General features: G+C 44.5%; 1 protein-coding gene across 2 annotated transcripts; it reads right to left on the bottom strand.

The window, feature by feature from the left end:
• Positions 1-3,173: 3,173 nt before the first annotated feature.
• Positions 3,174-23,117, bottom strand: zgc:100829 (uncharacterized protein LOC445149 homolog). Of its 2 annotated transcripts, none has more exons than XM_058628032.1 (8): positions 22,959-23,117; positions 22,021-22,407; positions 16,517-16,661; positions 16,327-16,429; positions 15,813-15,851; positions 15,692-15,733; positions 14,430-14,619; positions 3,174-4,397 (listed from the first exon to the last, which is right to left on the bottom strand). In XM_058628032.1, exons 2-8 carry the CDS (start codon positions 22,217-22,219, stop codon positions 4,201-4,203), a joined length of 915 nt encoding a protein of 304 aa, XP_058484015.1. In that variant the 5' UTR covers positions 22,220-22,407; positions 22,959-23,117; the 3' UTR covers positions 3,174-4,200. The 2 variants fall into 2 exon arrangements, with proteins under 2 accessions (XP_058484015.1, XP_058484016.1); XM_058628033.1 differs by having other exon boundaries at positions 3,174-4,394.
• Between the last annotated feature and the right edge of the window lie 385 nt (positions 23,118-23,502).

Below are 23,502 nucleotides of genomic sequence, written 5' to 3'. Positions count from 1 at the left end.
TCAGTATGTATCAGTATGACACCTGTATCAGTATGATACAGGTGTCATACTGATACAGGTGTCATACTAATACAGTTGTCATACTATACAGGTGTCATACTGATACAGGTGTCATACTGATACCTGTATCAGTATGATACAGGTATCAGTATGATACAGGTATCAGTATGATACAGGTATCAGTATGACACCTGTATCAGTATGATACAGGTGTCAGTATGATACAGGTATCAGTATGACACCTGTATTAGTATGATACCTGTATAGTATGTATGTATACATACTACATAGTAAGTGCAGTCACTAGTCACTAGTCACTAGTCACTAGTTGCAAACAGTCATGGCGTCACTTGTTCGATTCTGAACTCCCTGAATCCCTGTAAATTTCTGCCATGTTGAACTGAAACCTGAGGCTCAATCACACTGATGTGTGACAGACTTTGTGGATTATATTCCTGAAAATGGAAAATGGATTTGTGACATCACGTACTACTGAAGAAAACCTGAAACTACAAGAAGATTTAAAGAAAAATGTTTAGTGAAGTTAAAAACCAAGATGCATTTGACCTCCATTCAAACTGACTTCAGTGGAGTCACCCCCTGGTCAGTATAATCAGTATATTCTTCACAGAGGAACTCAGAAGACTCCGTCCTTTTTTCTATATATGGTCTATGGTTGAAATTAGAGCCATCTCAGTTGAGTAAAACAAAAACCGGAGTCTTGACGTGGAAGAAGAAAGGCCTCAGCTGAATCACGTCTGTGCTGCACATTTCTGTCTCCCGTGATATCTTGGGAAGCTGGAAAATAATTTGGTCATGGCTGTGGGAGGTTGTTGGGAGTGGGAGTTGTGTGGGTGATGTGGGGGAGAAGGTTTGGGGGCTGATTGGTCGGTAGAATGAGGAGAGGAAAGGGGTTTTGACCGTCTCGCTGTGGTGAAAACATGCTTGACACTTCATTCCTTTCCAGTTAATGTGGTGCAGAGTGCAGGACGTTAACCCTCTGCTGCCTTTTGATGCTTCATCTCTGCTGTTGCACAATACCCAGTCCTCACCACACGGTTCAGGGCTGAAACATTCCAGGACAGACTTATGGAAGAAATCAGTCCTGCCCACCGTGGGAGGGACGGATACAGTATAGATTATTTTCAGACATCACGTCTACATTTGCTCAGTTTGACACTGTGAGACAACGTGACAGGCCTGCTGTGCGATCCTCACAAGCTGTCATGGTGATTTGAAAATTTGACCATCACATGCCAGATAGTCTTTGTCTGGGAGAATCTGGAAGAGTGAGCCACATCGCCTGAACCATCTGCCGCGTATGAATTACACAAAAGACAAGACCGGCACCAGAAAACATCCACAATGTTGCCTGGGAGACAGAGGTCACATGAGAGGATGAGTCACAGAAACCCAGAGCTACCAAGAAACCAACACTATTGAACGGCCTCACGTCAAGGTGCTCTTTACAGCTTGGCGACAAGTAGAAGGATTAGTGTCGTGTCAGTGCATAAACGACAGTGAGACGCTGCCCTTGGCAAAAGACAAGTATACAGTTAAACTTAATGGGGCCACAATCTGATCCCTCAATAAGAATCCACTTCAGTGCCAGCTACTATTCTTTACCCCACACACACACACACACACACACACACACACACACACACACCTCTTCAACCATATCAACCTGTTTCTGACCATGATTCTACTGCTGTGTGTGCGCGTGTGTGTGCGTGTGTGTGCGTGAGTGTGTGTGTGTGTGTGTGTGTGTGTGTGTGTGTGTGTGACTGGCGAGCAGGGAGTTAATGCAGCAGGACTGTGGCCGTCCTCCTGCCCCACAGCCAGATTAATCATGCAGGAGAGACACAGCAGGCCCCCGTTCATTCTGCCTGGGGGTGAAGCTGTGCCCGCATGCTCTCCGTATCACATGGCCCTCACCCCCCAACTCACCCCCGCCCCTCCCACTCCTGCTCTCCATACTGGGGTGCTGTTGATGGGCTGGTTATGGAGGAGGTGAGGATGATGGGTGGTGTGGTGGAATGCCATAGCACCCAGTATGTATATCTTTCTTTCTTTCGGCTTTTTTCCCTCTTCCTCCTCCTCCTCCTTCTCCTCCTCCTCACTTCCCTTTCTGATGGTGTGAAGTGAGTGAGGCATAAGAGAGAGAGAGAGAGAGAGAGAAACAGACGTCCATCGCTCATGGAGGGAGACAACAACAGCCTCTTTTTTATCTCCCATCGGAGGGCCCTGACGACAGCAGCGGCCAGGCTCGGTGGATGAAGGGGAGAAGTGTGTGTGTGTGTGTGTGTGGGGGGGGGGGGGGCATACCAAGGGACTGGCCACAGATATCTCCTGGAAACTGCCCGACCATGTCTCTGCACATCAGAGAACAGCCACAGCCATTGTTGGGCTGGTTTGGAGGCAGCGGTCGTGCAGTTGCGTGCTTGAGCATTCTTCACGATGTTGCACGAGCAGTAGATCGAGTAGATCGTGATATATGTTCCATGATATGTTGTTAGCACATGTATACTGCATGTGTGCAGAGGCAGGTGCTCCCTGCAGCGTGCATGTCAAAGCACAAAGCACGTGTTTACAAGAGAACATCAGTCCAACATCAGTCCAACATGAGTCCAACATCAGTCCAACATCAGTCCAACATCAGTCCAACATGAGTCCAACAGTGACACCTGCGCTGAGCTCACACACTGTTGTATCTGGACTGCACTGACTTCACGGCTCCATCACGTGTCCTGTGTTACCATTCTGTTCCAAATGTAGTGCAAAGACACATCAGCAACTCTCTATCGTTGTCTTTGTGTTATTTTACATCTCATGTCTCTACACACTGAGACAGCGGCTACTTTGAAGTTTGGGCAGACTGACCTTCATTTATTTCTGTCTGAATCAATTGAATGAAGATTAATGGTTAATTATCAAAGAATAAGAGGAATCTCGTCATCATTAATCACTGAATGGTGCATCAATTTATACCATTTTTGGGGGCGTTGCTTTTACTCATCCCAGGTGATTTGTTCCAGTGTGGATTGATTGAGCAGCTGCAGAGCGTTTAACTCAGGCAAATATTACAATAGTGTTTACAAGGTTGAGCAGTGAAGTGGAAGAAAGCAGCGGCCTGAGAGTGGACGTGACGTCACATTCATGTCATACACAAGTTAAGATAACGACAACTTTATTGCTTCTTTGATTTCACTGTGCACACTTGATATCAAAGATAAAGACATCTCTCATTATACAGCTGAGCACGTTCATAGAGTTAAATATCCCAGAAAAACAACGTGTAAAAAAAACAAAGAAAAAGAAAGAAAACAGCCACAAATCTCTGAAAAAAGTCAAGGAGAAAAACTGTCCAACTGTCCAACTGTCCACGGGGACTGACAGACGAGGCCTTTGGCACCAACACTGGTCTGACACGTGCACACAGACACACACGCACACACACACACACAACACAACATTGTGCGCAGGAATCATGAATTAAATGAATAATTCTTCTTTTTTTATATGAATAAAAAAATGTGTTACAATGAATTTCTTTTGTCACAAAAAGTGAAAATAATCAACAACAGGTGTGTGCGTGTGTGTGTGTGTGTGTGTGTGTGTGTGATGGTAACATATATAAAGAAATGGACGCAGTGTTTCATCTGCTGTCACTAAATCTCTGTCAGGCTCGAGTGACAAACACGTGAAACCATTAATGCTCACTTCATAAATCACATTTACATTCAAACACTGTTCTTTTTGCAGCCAGTGTAGTCGCCCCCTGGTGGTCAACTGCTACCTCTGTCCTACTTCCTGGACTTCACTTCAAACGAAAGGCTACGTCCATTTAAATATATATGTATATATGTGTATATATACACACACACACACACACACACACACACACACACACACATATATATACTGTATATGGATTTGGATCAGGTCCCTGACAATGACATCAAAAGTATCAAAAGTGATTTAAAATACTTGTGTGTGTGAGTGTTTACAGTACTTTAGCATCATCATCATCATCATCATCATCATCAGATTTAAAAACAAACATTCAAGCATTTCCACTGCTAAACTTTGTTTACACTTCTCCATCCTCTGAAGCCTTTGGTGTCCAACATTGTCCGGTTTGTCTCGAGTCCTGAGGACGGGTTACCGTGGTGACGGTCGCGGTGGAGAGCGTGTGGATTACCTGACAGTCGGTGTGCTTGTTACATGCAGGTGGTTGGGTTTGGCGGGCAGAGGAGGTTTGATGCCGCGAGCCTGGTTCTGAGCGCTGCTCTCCACGCTGAAGGTTTTCATCAGCTGGGCCACGCGACCACGCCCTGATGCTCCGGCGCCGCCTGAGGCCGCTCGCCGAGACGCTTCTGACGCAGCGACGTCTGCTGATGAAACAACACGTTACAGACGTTTGATTCTTTCACAACTAACTGTTAATATTCAATTCCTGTTCATGTTTGTCTGCTGACAACTTGAGAAAAGAAAAATGAAGAGCTTTACGATGAATGTTTGACTTTCACAAACACTGAGCTCAATATCAAGAGTTGTGCATCTATGAAACATGTAAAACTAATGATTTCACTTATTAAGAATTATATTAACAGTTATATTTGTTTTATTTTAACATTATTATTATTATTATTATAATAATATTGCTGATATTTCAGAATAGCTCATGGATCATAGAAGAGGGAAAACTTTGTGATTGGAGTATTAAAATGATGGTTTGAGGGATTTTGGTGAATATTTATTCATTTGTTTTATATTTTATATTTATATAAAATCAGAGTGAACCTCAGTTTAAACCTGTGTGAGCTACTGAATACTGAGCCCAGGTTTTTCTTCTTCATTCACCTTCTTTTCTCCTTTATCCTCCTCTGACAGAGCAGAGGTCATCTACGGAGGAGAAGGGACGCAGCTGTGTGTGTCTGTGTGTGTCTGTGTGTGTCTCTGTGTGTCTGTGTGTGTCTGTGTGTGTCTCTGTGTGTCTCTGTGTGTCTCTGTGTGTTTGGAAGACGGTGTAATTGCGGGAGGAATGGAGGGAACAGGAGTAACGTAGAGAAGGGAGGGCCACAGGGACGGCAGTGGAGAGCAGACAGACGCTGCTCAGACACCAGAAGGCTCGAGGAGCCACATATTTTTAGCGTCATCCCCGGGGGACAGAGATATGTGAGAGCGCCCGCGTGCATGGCTCCAGGCACGCACGCACACACACACACACACACACACGCGCACACACACACACGCAGACACAAAATAAAGTGAAGAGCGACAGAAATGCAGTTTCTAACAGCTGAATTTCTAAAAAAGACACACACACGTTCATTCTCACGTTTCATTCTGGTCTGTGCATGATCATGTGTGTACACACACACACACACACACACACACACACACACACACACACACAGCTCTGCCTCTCAGCTCTAGGTTTCAGTCATGCATGGCAGACATATCTGACTAACACCATGACATTGCGCAGTGTAACACACACACACACACGCACACACACACAGACAGACAGACACACACACACAGGCTCCTCCTGAAGCCAGAAAACCTTTAAAGTTGTCGATGTGTTGCATAAAAGGGAGAAAGCTTAAGTAGCCTTTAAGGTTGTGTTATTGTTTACTGTTGTTTACGCTCTCTCTCTCTCTCTCTCTCTCTCTCTCACACCTCCCTCCACCTTCCTCTTCATCTTCCTCTCCCTCAGTCTTGCCCTCTGACCCACAGTTCCTGTGTTAATGTCCTCTCGCCGCGCTGCGTGGGCTTGCCTCTGATTGTCTCGTTGTGTTGTGTGGTCACCACGGAAACCTTGGATAGGCTCCAGCAATTGAGGCTGACACACATTCAGGCACGCACACACACACACACACACACACACACGGTCAGAGTTTTTCTGAGCTCGGCGCCTCAGTGAGAGTCTGAGCGGAATTCTTAATGGAGAGAAGACGGAAGGAAAGAGGAAAAGGAAAAGTGGTCCAAACCTACCCACATGTGTGTCACAGGTAACAGCACACACCTTAAAAACAATTAGTGTCCTCACAGGTAACAACACTGACCCTAAAAACAATAAGTGTCCTCACAGGTAACAACACTGACCCTAAAAACAATTAGTGTCCTCACAGGTAACAGCACACACCCTAAAAACAATAAGTGTCCTCACAGGTAACAGCACACACCCTAAAAAACAATAAGTGTCCTCACAGGTAACATCACTGACCCTAAAAACAATAAGTGTCCTCACAGGTAACAGCACTGACCCTAAAAACAATTAGTGTCCTCACAGGTAACAGCACACACCCTAAACACAATAAGTGTCCTCACAGGTAACAGCACACACCCTAAAAAACAATAAGTGTCCTCACAGGTAACATCACTGACCCTAAAAACAATAAGTGTCCTCACAGGTAACAGCACTGACCCTAAAAACAATTAGTGTCCTCACAGGTAACAGCACACACCCTAAACACAATAAGTGTCCTCACAGGTAACAGCACACACCCTAAAAAACAATAAGTGTCCTCACAGGTAACATCACTGACCCTAAAAACAATAAGTGTCCTCACAGGTAACAGCACTGACCCTAAAAACAATAAGTGTCCTCACAGGTAACAGCACACACCCTAAAAACAATAAGTGTCCTCACAGGTAACAGCACACACCCTAAAAAACAATAAGTGTCCTCACAGGTAACATCACTGACCCTAAAACAATAAGTGTCCTCACAGGTAACAACACTGACCCTAAAAACAATAAGTGTCCTCACAGGTAACAACACTGACCCTAAAAACAATAAGTGTCCTCACAGGTAACAACACTGACCCTAAAAACAATTAGTGTCCTCACAGGTAACAGCACACACCCTAAAAACAATAAGTGTCCTCACAGGTAACAGCACACACCCTAAAAAACAATAAGTGTCCTCACAGGTAACATCACTGACCCTAAAAACAATTAGTGTCCTCACAGGTAACAACACTGACCCTAAAAACAATTAGTGTCCTCACAGGTAACAGCACACACCCTAAAAACAATAAGTGTCCTCACAGGTAACAGCACACACCCTAAAAAACAATAAGTGTCCTCACAGGTAACATCACTGACCCTAAAAACAATAAGTGTCCTCACAGGTAACAGCACTGACCCAAAAAACAATTAGTGTCCTCACAGGTAACAGCACACACCCTAAACACAATAAGTGTCCTCACAGGTAACAGCACACACCCTAAAAAACAATAAGTGTCCTCACAGGTAACATCACTGACCCTAAAAACAATAAGTGTCCTCACAGGTAACAGCACTGACCCTAAAAACAATTAGTGTCCTCACAGGTAACAGCACACACCCTAAACACAATAAGTGTCCTCACAGGTAACAGCACACACCCTAAAAAACAATAAGTGTCCTCACAGGTAACATCACTGACCCTAAAAACAATAAGTGTCCTCACAGGTAACAGCACTGACCCTAAAACAATAAGTGTCCTCACAGGTAACAGCACACACCCTAAAAACAATAAGTGTCCTCACAGGTAACAGCACACACCCTAAAAAACAATAAGTGTCCTCACAGGTAACATCACTGACCCTAAAACAATAAGTGTCCTCACAGGTAACAACACTGACCCTAAAAACAATAAGTGTCCTCACAGGTAACAACACTGACCCTAAAAACAATAAGTGTCCTCACAGGTAACAACACTGACCCTAAAAACAATAAGTGTCCTCACAGGTAACAACACTGACCCTAAAAACAATAAGTGTCCTCACAGGTAACAACACACAGCCTAAAAACAATAAGTGTCCTCACAGGTAACAGCACACACCCTAAAAACAATTAGTGTCCTCACAGGTAACAACACTGACCCTAAAAACAATAAGTGTCCTCACAGGTAACAACACTGACCCTAAAAACAATTAGTGTCCTCACAGGATACAACACTGACCCTAAAAACAATAAGTGTCCTCACAGGTAACAACACTGACCCTAAAAACAATAAGTGTCCTCACAGGTAACAACACTGACCCTAAAAACAATAAGTGTCCTCACAGGTAACAACACTGACCCTAAAAACAATAAGTGTCCTCACAGGTAACAGCACTGACCCTAAAAACAATAAGTGTCCTCACAGGTAACAGCACTGACCCTAAAAACAATAAGTGTCCTCACAGGTAACAGCACACACCCTAAAAACAATAAGTGTCCTCACAGGTAACAACACTGACCCTAAAAACAATAAGTGTCCTCACAGGTAACAGCACTGACCCTAAAAACAATAAGTGTCCTCACAGGTAACAGCACTGACCCTAAAAACAATTAGTGTCCTCACAGGTAACAACACTGACCCTAAAAACAATAAGTGTCCTCACAGGTAACAACACTGACCCTAAAAACAATTAGTGTCCTCACAGGTAACAACACTGACCCTAAAAACAATAAGTGTCCTCACAGGTAACAGCACACACCCTAAAAACAATTAGTGTCCTCACAGGTAACAACACTGACCCTAAAAACAATTAGTGTCCTCACAGGTAACAACACTGACCCTAAAAACAATAAGTGTCCTCACAGGTAACAACACTGACCCTAAAAACAATTAGTGTCCTCACAGGATACAACACTGACCCTAAAAACAATAAGTGTCCTCACAGGTAACAACATTGACCCTAAAAACAATAAGTGTCCTCACAGGTAACAACACTGACCCTAATAACAATAAGTGTCCTCACAGGTAACAGCACACACCCTAAAAACAATAAGTGTCCTCACAGGTAACAACACTGACCCTAAAAACAATAAGTGTCCTCACAGGTAACAACACTGACCCTAAAAACAATAAGTGTCCTCACAGGTAACAACACTGACCCTAAAAACAATAAGTGTCCTCACAGGTAACAGCACTGACCCTAAAAACAATAAGTGTCCTCACAGGTAACAGCACTGACCCTAAAAACAATAAGTGTCCTCACAGGTAACAGCACTGACCCTAAAAACAATAAGTGTCCTCACAGGTAACAGCACACACCCTAAAAACAATAAGTGTCCTCACAGGTAACAACACTGACCCTAAAAACAATAAGTGTCCTCACAGGTAACAGCACTGACCCTAAAAACAATAAGTGTCCTCACAGGTAACAGCACTGACCCTAAAAACAATAAGTGTCCTCACAGGTAACAGCACTGACCCTAAAAACAATAAGTGTCCTCACAGGTAACAGCACACACCCTAAAAACAATAAGTGTCCTCACAGGTAACAACACTGACCCTAAAAACAATAAGTGTCCTCACAGGTAACAGCACTGACCCTAAAAACAATAAGTGTCCTCACAGGTAACAACACTGACCCTAAAAACAATAAGTGTCCTCACAGGTAACAACACTGACCCTAAAAACAATAAGTGTCCTCACAGGTAACAGCACTGACCCTAAAAACAATTAGTGTCCTCACAGGTAACAGCACTGACCCTAAAAACAGGAAGGCGGTGGACAGGGGTGGAGGATAGAAGCGGGGGACAGAGGCGGAGGACAGAGGCGGGGGATGGTGTCACTGACCAGGAGAGCACAAAAATTAAAGAGCAATCTATCTCTTTAAAGACCTTCACGTCCAAAGAAGAAAAAGGGGGGGGGGGGGGCACAAGTGGGGCAGAGGGCAGAATCTTTGAGCAGCACGTATGTGGCCTGGAGGGTGTGTGTGTGTGTGTGTGTGTTTTGGGGGGGGGGGGGGGGGGGGGGGGGGTCTCCTCCTGTGTGGGGGCTGGGGCCCCTGTCACTTATCAGCTCTGGCTGAGCGTCGCCCAGGGCTACAGTCAGGAAGCTGTGCTGGAATGTGTGTCCTTCTCTCTGAAGGTGATGACACACACACACACACACACACACACATCCAGTCTACACCAACACAACACATCCAGTCTACACCAACACAACACATCCAGTCTACACCAACACAACACATCCAGTCTACACCAACAACACAACCAGTCTACACCAACACAACACATCCAGTCTACACCAACACAACACAGCCAGTCTACACCAACACAACACATCCAGTCTACACCAACAACACAACCAGTCTACACCAACACAACACATCGAGTCTACATCAACACAACCAGCCGGTCTACATCAACACAATCAGCCAGTCTACATCAACACAACAGAGCCAGTCTACACCAACACAACACAGTCTACATCAGCACAAAACAACCAGTCTACATCAACACAAGCAGCCAGTCTAGATCAACACAACACAGCCAGTCTACACCAACACAACACAGCCAGTCTACACCAACACAACACAGACAGTCTACACCAACACAACACAGCCAGTCTACATCAAGACAACACAGACAGTCTACACCAACACAACACAGACAGTCTACACCAACACAACACGTCTACATCAAGACAACACAGACAGTCTACACCAACACAACACAGCCAGTCTACATCAAGACAACACAGACAGTCTACACCAACACAACACAGCCAGTCTACACCAACACAACACAGACAGTCTACACCAACACAACACAGCCAGTCTACATCAACACAACACAGACAGTCTACACCAACACAACACAGCCAGTCTACACCAACACAACACAGCCAGACTACACCAACACAACACAGCCAGTCTACATCAACACAACACAGACAGTCTACACCAACACAACACAGCCAGACTACACCAACACAACACAGCCAGTCTACATCAAGACAACACAGACGTCACCTGCAACCAGGCACACTTAGTGTCCACTCACACTTCTGTCCCTCTCTCCTCTCTCCTCTGTCCATCTGTCCCTCTGTTCTCTCTCCTGTCCCTTCCTCCTCTCTCCTCTGTCCATCTGTCCCTCTGTTCTCTCTCCTGTCCCTTCCTCCTCTCTCCTCTGTGCCTCTGTCCCTCTGTTCTCTCTCCTGTCCCTTCCTCCTCTCTCCTCTGCCCATCTCTCCTCTGTCCCTCTATTCTCTCTCCTGTCCCTTCCTCCTCTCTCCTCTGCCCATCTCTCCTCTGTCCCTCTGTTCTCTCTCCTGTCCCTTCCTCCTCTCTCCTCTGTCTATCTCTCTGTCCCTCTGTTCTCTCTCCTGTCCCTTCCTCCTCTCTCCTCTGTCCATCTCTCCTCTGTCCCTCTGTTCTCTCTCCTGTCCCTTCCTCCTCTCTCCTCTGTCCCTCTCTCCTCTCTCCTTCTGTTCTCTCTCCTCTGTCCATCTGTCCCTCTGTTCTCTCTCCTGTCCCTTCCTCCTCTCTCCTCTGTGCCTCTGTCCCTCTGTTCTCTCTCCTGTCCCTTCCTCCTCTCTCCTCTGCCCATCTCTCCTCTGTCCCTCTATTCTCTCTCCTGTCCCTTCCTCCTCTCTCCTCTGCCCATCTCTCCTCTGTCCCTCTATTCTCTCTCCTGTCCCTTCCTCCTCTCTCCTCTGCCCATCTCTCCTCTGTCCCTCTGTTCTCTCTCCTGTCCCTTCCTCCTCTCTCCTCTGTCCATCTCTCTGTCCCTCTGTTCTCTCTCCTGTCCCTTCCTCCTCTCTCCTCTGTGCCTCTGTCCATCTCTCCTCTGTCCCTCTGTTCTCTCTCCTGTCCCTTCCTCCTCTCTCCTCTGTGCCTCTGTCCATCTCTCCTCTGTCCCTCTATTCTCTCTCCTGTCCCTTCCTCCTCTCTCCTCTGCCCATCTCTCCTCTGTCCCTCTGTTCTCTCTCCTGTCCCTTCCTCCTCTCTCCTCTGTCCATCTCTCTGTCCCTCTGTTCTCTCTCCTGTCCCTTCCTCCTCTCTCCTCTGTGCCTCTGTCCATCTCTCCTCTGTCCCTCTGTTCTCTCTCCTGTCCCTTCCTCCTCTCTCCTCTGCCCATCTCTCCTCTGTCCCTCTATTCTCTCTCCTGTCCCTTCCTCCTCTCTCCTCTGTCCATCTCTCTGTCCCTCTGTTCTCTCTCCTGTCCCTTCCTCCTCTCTCCTCTGTCCATCTCTCCTCTGTCCCTCTGTTCTCTCTCCTGTCCCTTCCTCCTCTCTCCTCTGTCCTCTGTCCATCTCTCCTCTGTCCCTCTGTTCTCTCTCCTCTGTCCTCTAAACAGCAACATGTGCTACTGAAGATAAGTAAAAACTAGAGATCGTTGTCTCTGCAGGAACATTTTAGTTTAATGATATTAGAAAGGAAATATAAATGTAGGATTTATTAAACTGCTTCTTCTGTCCAACAACAATATTATGATACTATATTATAATATTTGTGTCCAGAGTCAAAATGATAAGCAGTACCTTTGTGTGACATTATATATAAATAAAAACATACTGAGACACTCACATTAACATGGTGTCACTTTATGATGTCATTCTCTATCACATTTAAATATATATATATATATATAAGTTTCTCTTTTGTTTCTCAGCTGTGAAACCTCCAGAAAATGTAGAATAAAAGAATGGAAATGCATTAACTTAAATCTTATGGAGACTACAGTATCACAGTTTTCCACTGGATGGCGCTAAATTCATCTCATTCTATTTCTATTTTTCTGCATAACTGGGAAACTGTAGTGAATGAGAGTTTGGTCAATTCATGAAATTTGGTGCCGTTATCAGACAGGAAGTGGAACAATCACAGTGATACAGTGATCACACACACACACACACACAGTTCTTCTTATGGTTCTTAACAAAGTGAAATCTCTTAAATGAAAGTGTATTTCAATGACGCTGCAGCATTTGATATGAAGTGAACGCAGGCTTCTGTTATGGTATAGAAACGCGTTCAATGGCGTAACTGCGACGTGAAGTGAACGCAGGCTTCTGTTAACGTATAGAAACGCGTTCAACGGCGTAACTGCGACGTGAAGTGAACGCAGGCTTCTGTTAACGTATAGAAACGCGTTCAATGGCGTAACTGCGACGTGAAGTGAACGCAGGCTTCTGTTAACGTATAGAAACGCGTTTCAATGGCGTAACTGCGACGTGAAGTGAACGCAGGCTTCTGTTATCGTATAGAAACGCGTTCAATGGCGTTACTGCGACGTGAAGTGAACGCAGGCTTCTGTTAACGTATAGAAACGCGTTCAACGGCGTAACTGCGACGTGAAGTGAACGCAGGCTTCTGTTAACGTATAGAAACGCGTTCAACGGCGTAACTGCGACGTGAAGTGAACGCAGGCTTCTGTTAACGTATAGAAACGCGTTTCAATGGCGTAACTGCGACGTGAAGTGAACGCAGGCTTCTGTTAACGTATAGAAACGCGTTCAATGGCGTTACTGCGACGTGAAGTGAACGCAGGCTTCTGTTAACGTATAGAAACGCGTTCAACGGCGTAACTGCGACGTGAAGTGAACGCAGGCTTCTGTTAACGTATAGAAACGCGTTCAACGGCGTAACTGCGACGTGAAGTGAACGCAGGCTTCTGTTAACGTATAGAAACGCGTTCAACGGCGTAACTGCGACGTGAAGTGAACGCAGGCTTCTGTTAACGTATAGAAATGCGTTCAACGGCGTAACTGCGACGTGAAGTGAACGCAGGCTTCTGTTAACGTATAGAAACGCGTTTCAATGGCGTAACTGCGACGTGAAGTGAACGCAGGCTTCTGTTAACGTATAGAAACGCGTTCAACGGCGTAACTGCGACGTGAAGTGAACGCAGGCTTCTGTTAACGTATAGAAACGCGTTCAATGGCGTAACTGCGACGTGAAGTGAACGCAGGCTTCTGTTAACGTATAGAAACACGTTCAATGACGTAACTGTGTTCAGAGGCTCGTGGTGAAGCTCTGTGCAACACTGTGACTCAATATTCAAACACATCTGTGTCTCTGTCCACAGTGAAGGCAGAAATAAAATATAATATTCATAAGCATGTTTTTGTTGGTATGAACTCACTTAAAATAATATTTTTGTTTTTGTGACCTTAGAATGACTTCTACATCTATGTCAGGTGGTCTCTCCTCGTCGTGAAGTTAAGTGAAGTGAAGTGAAGTTATGTTTAGTGAAGTGAAGTTAAGATAAGTTAAGTTAAGTTAAGTTAAGTCAAGTGAAGTGATGTTAGGTTTAGTGAAGTGAAGTGAAGTGAAGTGAAGTGAAGTGAAGTTAAGTTAAGTTAAGTTAAGTTAAGTTAAGTTAAGTTAAGTTAAGTTAAGTTAAGTTAAGTTAAGTTAAGTTAGGTTTAGTGAAGTGAAGTTAGGTTTAGTGAAGTGAAGTTAAATTAGGTTTAGTGAAGTGAAGTTAAGTGAAGTTAAGTTAGGTTTAGTGAAGTTAAGTTTTGTTTAGTGAAGTGAAGTTAGGTTTAGTGAAGTGAAGTTAAGTTAGGTTTAGTGAAGTGAAGTTCAGTTAACACATGATGCTCCACAATGATCCAGTTTTGTTTTCACATTAAAAAAGAGATTTTAATCTTAATGATAACTGAATAATCATGAATTGTAAGTTATGACGTCGTGTTCACTCACCATGTGATTCCTGGGACTGCTGAGGTTCCTTTGAGCACATGTTGCTGCTGGTGGCTGCTGTTGTTGTTCCACAGTGTGATGTGACAGAGGGAGCAGACTGCCTCATATCTGCGAGGCCAGGTCTCGTGTTGACAGGACTAACCCTCGCGGGGGAACTGGAGCAGATGGAGAGCTGGGACTTCAACTCACGCTGCAGAACAACGACGACAAAAGAGGACAGGGGTGTGCGATCAGAGCTGACACACAGTGAAATTACTGTCATGTTTGATTCAATCATTGGATAAATGATTCACCAAATGACAGTGATCCAGTGACACCGCTGCACCATAATGAAACACACACAACTACGACCAGTGATTCAGAGAAAATGAGAAGCTGCTAATCTTACGCCTCCTTAATCAGCGATCACACTCCCCTCCTCCATCACACGCTGAATCCTTCCCTCTCAATATCAGCTTCTCCCATTTCATCACAAACCCCACAACACCAACATGGAAGTGCGTCTATAATGAAAAGCCACCAGGGGGCGACTCCACTGGTTGCATGAAGACATCTGTTTAAATGGAAGTCTATGGGAAAATGAGCCGTGTTGATTTGTAACCTGAGTAAAGAGTTTCTTCTACAGTAAAGCGTCGTATCACAAAGTGCTGGCTGCAGTCAGACCTCCTGAGCTGCACGCTGTCCTCCAACATGCTCTGGTACAGATATACAGTACATAGTGGGCGAGAATCTCCTTCTGTGAGGAGAGCTCACACGCCCAAACCTCAGGAGACTCCCACAATCCCATCCATCTGCGACTGACGCATTCACTATCTCTGGTGTTTTAATTCCCCGATCAAGTTCATCAACCATCTGTTCTAGAACACAAATCCTGCCTCTGTGATTCAGCTGTTACACACACACACACACACACACACACACCACAGAGTTTCTGTGACGGGCGCGGCAGCTCAGACGAGCCTGCACGCAGAGGGCGGAGCTGCGCGCAGAGGGCGGAGCTGAGAGTGACAGACAGCTGCTGTAACTACGACTTCCTGTTGGCCAGAGAGGGCGGGGGGGCTGCCCGACACTTTAAGGTCACTTTTCAAGGAACCAAGAAGTGGATCAGTGCATCGTGAATCGCACAACGTCTATTTTTAAAGTGTGTTTTTAGGGCAGCTGTCACAAGGAAACAAAGTGTTCCATGTTAAAAAGAAAAAGAAAGAATATACATTATAAACGTTCCATTTACATTCACAACTATTGCTTTAATTCACAAATACCTGGTGTGCTGCTGAGGGTGATGAGCGCTCACTCACTGACACCTGTGGGTTTAACAAAGACATTACATGAGTGTGTGAGTGAGAGACACTGAGCAGCACAGAGCGCAGCTGCTGCACTCACCAGCAGAGGGAGTGACGTGTTTGTCGCCTCATGTTTCTCCTGTTGAGAGAGAGAGACGGTGCCATGTTAGCTGACAGCAGAGGGGACACGTCATCCTTACTTCAGTGATGAAGATTCAGATTCAATGAAATCACTTTCAGAGAGAGAGAGCGAGAGAGAGAGAGCGAGAGAGAGTGCAGAGGCCAGAGGAGACCAACCGCCCCGGCTTGCTCAGGCTTGGTGTGTGCACGGTTGCCATGACAACACAGCAAATCTCTTTTTAAGATAGCGTGAAAAAGGAACCCAGCTCCCCGCTCCTCCTCCCCGACAGCTCACACACAACAGAGCACAATATCAATAATCTGATTTTAGAGAAAACAAAGGCTGAAATGAATCGTTTGTTCATTTGAGATTTAACAGCTTTACTGTGACTGTTAATAAAGTGTATACAAGTTATGAGAAGTGAAAATAAGTCAGTTAAATGTTATGTTAGAGCGATGACACGACAGAAAAACATGAACACAGAGCTACACACCTTTACATTCACAGAGATTCCAGGTCGGGTTTTACAGACGACGTTCTCTCTCTCACTTTTGACGGCTTCTGTGCTTTTCCTGCTCTTCAAGATCGTCTGAAGGCTGTAAAACACACGTAGATATTTAGAGGTCTAATAACACAACAAAGACACACTGTGTATGACACACACAGAAACACAAGTGCATTACTATGAGTTGCTCTGGTGACTTTGAGCCTTATTTTCTCCAAATCCCGAGCAGATGAACTTGGAGGTCAGCTCGTCCACGTCCCCGATCACAAGCACTGAAACGTCTCCGTCCCGGCCGAGCAGCCAGCTCACACTCTTACTGTTGGCTGAAACATAAAGATGTCACTGTGGTTACTTAGGGTTACTGTATGGAACCATGTGTAATAAGAACACAGACATTAGAATTTCACTCATTGGCCAAATGTTGTTTAGTTTTGGTGAATGAAAAGTCGGTCATTTGTAAATAATTATCTTCCAGCTAGCGTACTGAAGAGACAATCATTTCTTACAGAAGTACGGTAATGCTGCTCATCGACTCAAACCTCGTCTTACTGGCGTTACCTGAATTATCTTTCATTCTGACATAAACGGTCCTAACACTGAGGAAATATCAGTAAGAGACAGCTCACATGTCCTCATGATGTCAGCGAGGAGGACCCTGCTGACTCACTCACAGTGAACTGGTTCTGCCAGACCGGCCTGTGGATCACATTCCAGCAGACTGTGAGAACACAGGCGTCACAGCTCACCTCGGTAAACAAGGCCACAGGTAACAGCATTGTCAGATGCTGTCAGCTGAGTTGTAAACGACACTTGTGTTGGCACAGCCTCAGGCTTTCAGATGCACTGCAGTGGTGTCGCACGCTGCCATTTTAAAAGTGAAGCGAAACACGTTTATGAAAAGACAGAGAGCAGTATGACAGAGATGACTTCTCTGATCCATCAGCAACATCAGCTCAGTCTTACAGGACACAGATCCTCACTGCTGAAGTCTCACCATCGCAAACATCAACATCACAAACATTAAAAACGTCACTAACGTCACTAACATCACCATCAGAAACATCACTAACATCACTAACATCACCATCACAAACATCACTAACATCACTAACATCACAAACATCACTAACATCACAAACATCACTAACATCACTAACATCACAAACATCACTAACATCACTAACATCACCATCAGAAACATCACTAACATCAACATCACTATCATCACAAACATCAACATCACTAACATCAACATCACTATCATCACAAACATCAACATCACTAACATCAACATCACTATCATCACAAACATCAACATCACTAACATCACAAACATCAACATCACTAACATCACAAACATCACAAACATCACAAACATCCAACATCACTAACATCACTAACATCAACATCACTATCATCACAAACATCAACATCACTAACATCAACATCACTAACATCACAAACATCAACATCACTAACATCACTAACATCAACATCACTAACATCACAAACATCACTAACATCACAAACATCAACATCACTAACATCAACATCACTAACATCACAAACATCACCAACATCACAAATATCACTAACATCACTAACATCCAACATGACAAACATCAACATCACTAACATCAAAAACATCAACATCACTAACATCACAAACATCACTAACATCACTAACATCAACATCACTAACATCACAAACATCAACACAAACATCAACATCACAAACATCACAAACATCACTAACATCACAAACATCAACATCACTAACATCACAAACATCAACATCACTAACATCAACATCACTATCATCACAAACATCAACATCACTAACATCAACATCACAAACATCAACATCACTAACATCACTATCATCACAAACATCAACATCACTAACATCAACATCACTAACATCACAAACATCAACATCACTAACATCACAAACATCACTAACATCACAAACATCACAAACATCACTAACATCACAAACATCACTAACATCACAAACATCACAAACATCACAAACATCACTAACATCACTAACATCACAAACATCACTAACATCACAAACATCACAAACATCACTAACATCACTAACATCACAAACATCACAAACATCACTAACATCACTAACATCACAAACATCACTAACATCACAAACATCACAAACATCACTAACATCACAAACATCACTAACATCACTAACATCACAAACATCACTAACATCACAAACATCACAAACATCACTAACATCACAAACATCACTAACATCACTAACATCACAAACATCAACATCACTAACATCACAAACATCACTAACATCACTAACATCACAAACATCACTAACATCACTAACATCACTAACATCAACATCACTAACATCACAAACATCAACATCACTAACATCACAAACATCACAAACATCACTAACATCACAAACATCACTAACATCACAAACATCAACATCACAAACATCACTAACATCACTAACATCACAAACATCACTAACATCACAAACATCACAAACATCACTAACATCACAAACATCACTAACATCACTAACATCACAAACATCAACATCACTAACATCACAAACATCACTAACATCACTAACATCACAAACATCACTAACATCACTAACATCACTAACATCAACATCACTAACATCACAAACATCAACATCACTAACATCACAAACATCACAAACATCACTAACATCACAAACATCACTAACATCACAAACATCACTAACATCACAAACATCAACATCACTAACATCACTAACATCACAAACATCACTAACATCACTAACATCACAAACATCACTAACATCACAAACATCACAAACATCACTAACATCACAAACATCACAAACATCACTAACATCACAAACATCACTAACATCACTAACATCACAAACATCACTAACATCACTAACATCACTAACATCACAAACATCACAAACATCACTAACATCACAAACATCACTAACATCACTAACATCACAAACATCACTAACATCACAAACATCACTAACATCACTAACATCACAAACATCACTAACATCACAAACATCACTAACATCACTAACATCACAAACATCACTAACATCACAAACATCAACATCACTAACATCACAAACATCAACATCACTAACATCACAAACATCAACATCACAAACATCACAAACATCACTAACATCACTAACATCACAAACATCACTAACATCACTAACATCAACATCACTAACATCACAAACATCACAAACATCACTAACATCACTAACATCACTAACATCACTAACATCACAAACATCACTAACATCACCATCAGGCCAGAGAAACTTCATTCTCCTGGAACAGTGCAGATTAAATCTACTCTCTTTGTGTTTCAAACATGTTTCCAGCGTGCTTCCTGTGTTGCCTCCTGCTAATTGTGTGAAAGATTGCGTCCTGACTCACTTCCTATTTTTACACAGAAACACAGAAAGTATCCAGTATTTCCTCTGCACCACAGACACATGATATCAGCCCTGAAGGACAGCTGCACTGTGTCCTCACACAACAGCTGATGATAGGAAGACACCAGTGATCACTACATCACACTTACAGTACAGTGTTTATGATTATGTTAAAACCCACAACCATTGTGGAGGAAATGCAGACAGACAGGCTTGTGCAGCAGGTGTCAAACCAGTTTTAGGACAGACTGGTTGTTTAGTGTGTTGTTGCACGTTAACTGTCAGCACAAACTAAACACTGCTGTCCTCATCTTCTATGACGTCTTTGACCCAGAGCTCACACTCATGATCTGAGACAACAAACGTCCTCTGCTGCTCACACTCATGATCTGAGACAACAAACGTCCTCTGCTGCTCACACTCATGATCTGAGACAAACGTCCTCTGCTGCTCACACTCATGATCTGAGACAAACGTCCTCTGCTGCTCACACTCATGATCTGAGACAAGAAACGTCCTCTGCTGCTCACACTCATGATCTGAGACAACAAACGTCCTCTGCTGCTCACACTCATGATCTGAGACAAACGTCCTCTGCTGCTCACATTCAGGATCTGAGACAAACGTCCTCTGCTGCTCACACTCATGATCTGAGACAAACTTCCTCTGCTGCTCACACTCATGATCTGAGACAACAAACGTCCTCTGCTGCTCACACTCATGATCTGAGACAAACGTCCTCTGCTGCTCACACTCATGATCTGAGACAAACGTCCTCTGCTGCTCACACTCATGATCTGAGACAAACGTCCTCTGCTGCTCACACTCATGATCTGAGACAACAAACGTCCTCTGCTGCTCACACTCATGATCTGAGACAAACGTCCTCTGCTGCTCACACTCATGATCTGAGACAAACGTCCTCTGCTGCTCACACTCATGATCTGAGACAACAAACGTCCTCTGCTGCTCACACTCATGATCTGAGACAAACGTCCTCTGCTGCTCACACTCATGATCTGAGACAACAAACGTCCTCTGCTGCTCACACTCATGATCTGAGACAAACGTCCTCTGCTGCTCACACTCATGCTTTAGTACACACTAAAACATGCAATTAAATGCACACTAAACACGTTACACACGTTAAGAGCTATGGCATGTCTCCTGTCATGTCTCTTGTCCCCAATCTCCTGTCATATGTCTCTTGTCCCCTATCTCCTGTCTCCTGTCACATGTCTTGTGTCTCATGTTTCATGTCTCGTGTCTTGTGTCACATGTCTCCTGTCTCCTGTCTCCTGTCTTGTGTCTCCTGTCATACGTCTTCTGTCTCCTGTCACGTGTCTCCTGTCATATGTCTTCTGTCTCCTGTCACATGTCTCTTGTCCCCTATCTCCTGTCATATGTCTCTTGTCCCCTATCTCCTGTCTCGTGTCACATGTCTCCTGTCACATGTCTTGTGTCTCGTGTCTCATGTTTCATGTCTCCTGTCTTGTGTCACATGTCTCCTGTCTCATGTCACATGTCTCCTGTCACATGTCTCATGTCTCATGTCTCATGTCACATGTCTTGTGTCTCCTGTCACATGTCTCATGTCACGTCACATGTCTCCTGTCACGTGTCTCCTGTCATACGTCTTCTGTCTCCTGTCACGTGTCTCCTGTCATGTGTCTTCTGTCTCCTGTCACATGTCCCCTATCTCCTGTCATATGTCTCTCGTCCCCTATCTCCTGTCTCGTGTCTCCTGTCACATGTCTTGTGTCTCCTGTCACATGTCTCATGTCACGACACGTCTCCTGTCTCATGTCCCGTGTCTCCTGTCACATGTCTCCTGTCTCATGTCTCGTGTCACATGTCTCCTGTCACGTCACATGTCTCCTGTCTCGTGTCACATGTCTCCTGTCACATGTCTCATATCACATGTCTTGTGTCTCCTGTCACATGTCTCATGTCACGTCACGTCTCCTGTCTCGTGTCACATGTCTCCTGTCTCGTGTCTTGTGTAAATAAATGTGTGGATCATCAGTAGGTAATGTCTTCTTCAGGACGGATCAGCTGCTGTGTGTCCACCTCACTTGAAATTTGTCTCATGGACTTTAGTTTCAACAGCTGTCGAGATGATGGAGAACCGGAGCTCCGTCTGTCTGTGGGTCTGTCTGTGGGTGGGTCTGTCTGTCAAAGGTGAGGTGGTGGTGATGGGTTGGCATGGTTACCTCTTTTTGGCTTTGTTGTCTTGTGCTCCTCGTGCTCCTCGTGCTCCTCGTGCTCCTCCTGCAGCTTCTCCTCTCGCTCCTTCCAGCGTCGAACCTGCTCCTGCCGCATCTTCAGGAACAGAGTCTTCTTCTGGTCGTCGTTGAGAGCGTTCAGCACGTCAGGGTCGATGTACATGTCCTTTAAAATCTGCTGCAGCATGTTGATGAGTTACACCTGACCTTTGACCTTTGACCTGTGTGTTTATACTGTCATGTTTTCAGACGTCAGTCAGAAGCTGTCTTCATGAATCAGCTGCACACACACACACAGAGAAGGCCGTTTCCTGTGTGTGTGTGTGTGCTGACTGAGATGTTTCCTTTGACTTTGGAGGTCGTCACGGGAACAACCTGGAAAACATGTGAGAGATCGATGTTCTTCATGTTTTTTGTCACAACCTTTGACCTTTAAAAAGTCACTTTTATTTCTCCCTCCCCTCATGAACATGGAAGAACCCAACACTTTAAAAATGGGAGGAGATTCCAGAGGAGTGAGACTGCTGCTGTCATCTGAGTCCCGCCCCCTCCTTCACGCCACACATCCTTCCCTAACCATGTTCCTTTCTCTGAGATCTCCCTCCTTTCTAACATGGTCACTTCAAGTTGTAACACACACACACACACACGCACACACGCACACACACACACACACACACACACACACACACACACAGGACAGCATGAGCCGGGGAAGAAATGGACTCTTCCATTCACTGGGTGGTTAAACAATGGCTACCACATGAGCAGCAGCACTTGGAGGGAAAGAAATCCTTCCTGTGTCAGACTGAAGAACACAGAGTGGTGAAGGCTGCAGAGAAGGAAACTAGGGAAGAGGAGAGGAGGGAAAGTGAAGAGTGAAACTAAGTGAAGCAGGAGAGAAAAGGAGTTGTTGAAGTACTCACATCAGGATGTAGACAGCCGCTCCTCAGCAGAGTTAGCTAACTAAGTCTCGACTCCGACTACTGTCTTTGTGTGTGTGTGTGTGTGTGTGTGTGAGAGAGAGAGACTGGGCTGATGACATCACAGCATTCCATGAGCTCCCTCACTCTCTCTCTCCCTCCCTCCCTCTCTCTTCTCTGTCTCCCTCTCTCTCCTCTGTCTGTCTGTCTCTCTCTCTCCCTCCCTCTCTCTCTTGTCTGTCTCCCTCCCTCTCTCTGTCTGTCTCCCTCTCTCAGAGTCACACACATGCATTTTATTTGAAATGATGAAGAACGTAATTGAAGTTAATGTCACACATTTATAAAACGTGAGAGAAGAGAACTCACGAGAGTCTTCATCAGCTTCTGAGTCAGTGTGTGTGTGTGTGTGTGTGTGTCACAGACACAGCACATGAACATTCAAGTAGAACTTGTTAAGTGAGTGTGTGACTGCAGACTGAATGTGACACACACACACACACACACACACGATGATTAAGATTTAAACTAATGAGGAACACGCGCGCGC

Source organism: Solea solea, chromosome 4 (genome assembly GCF_958295425.1).
Source record: "Solea solea chromosome 4, fSolSol10.1, whole genome shotgun sequence".
Taxonomy (NCBI): Eukaryota; Metazoa; Chordata; class Actinopteri; order Pleuronectiformes; family Soleidae; genus Solea; species Solea solea.
This window is presented reverse-complemented; position numbering and strand designations above follow the sequence as displayed.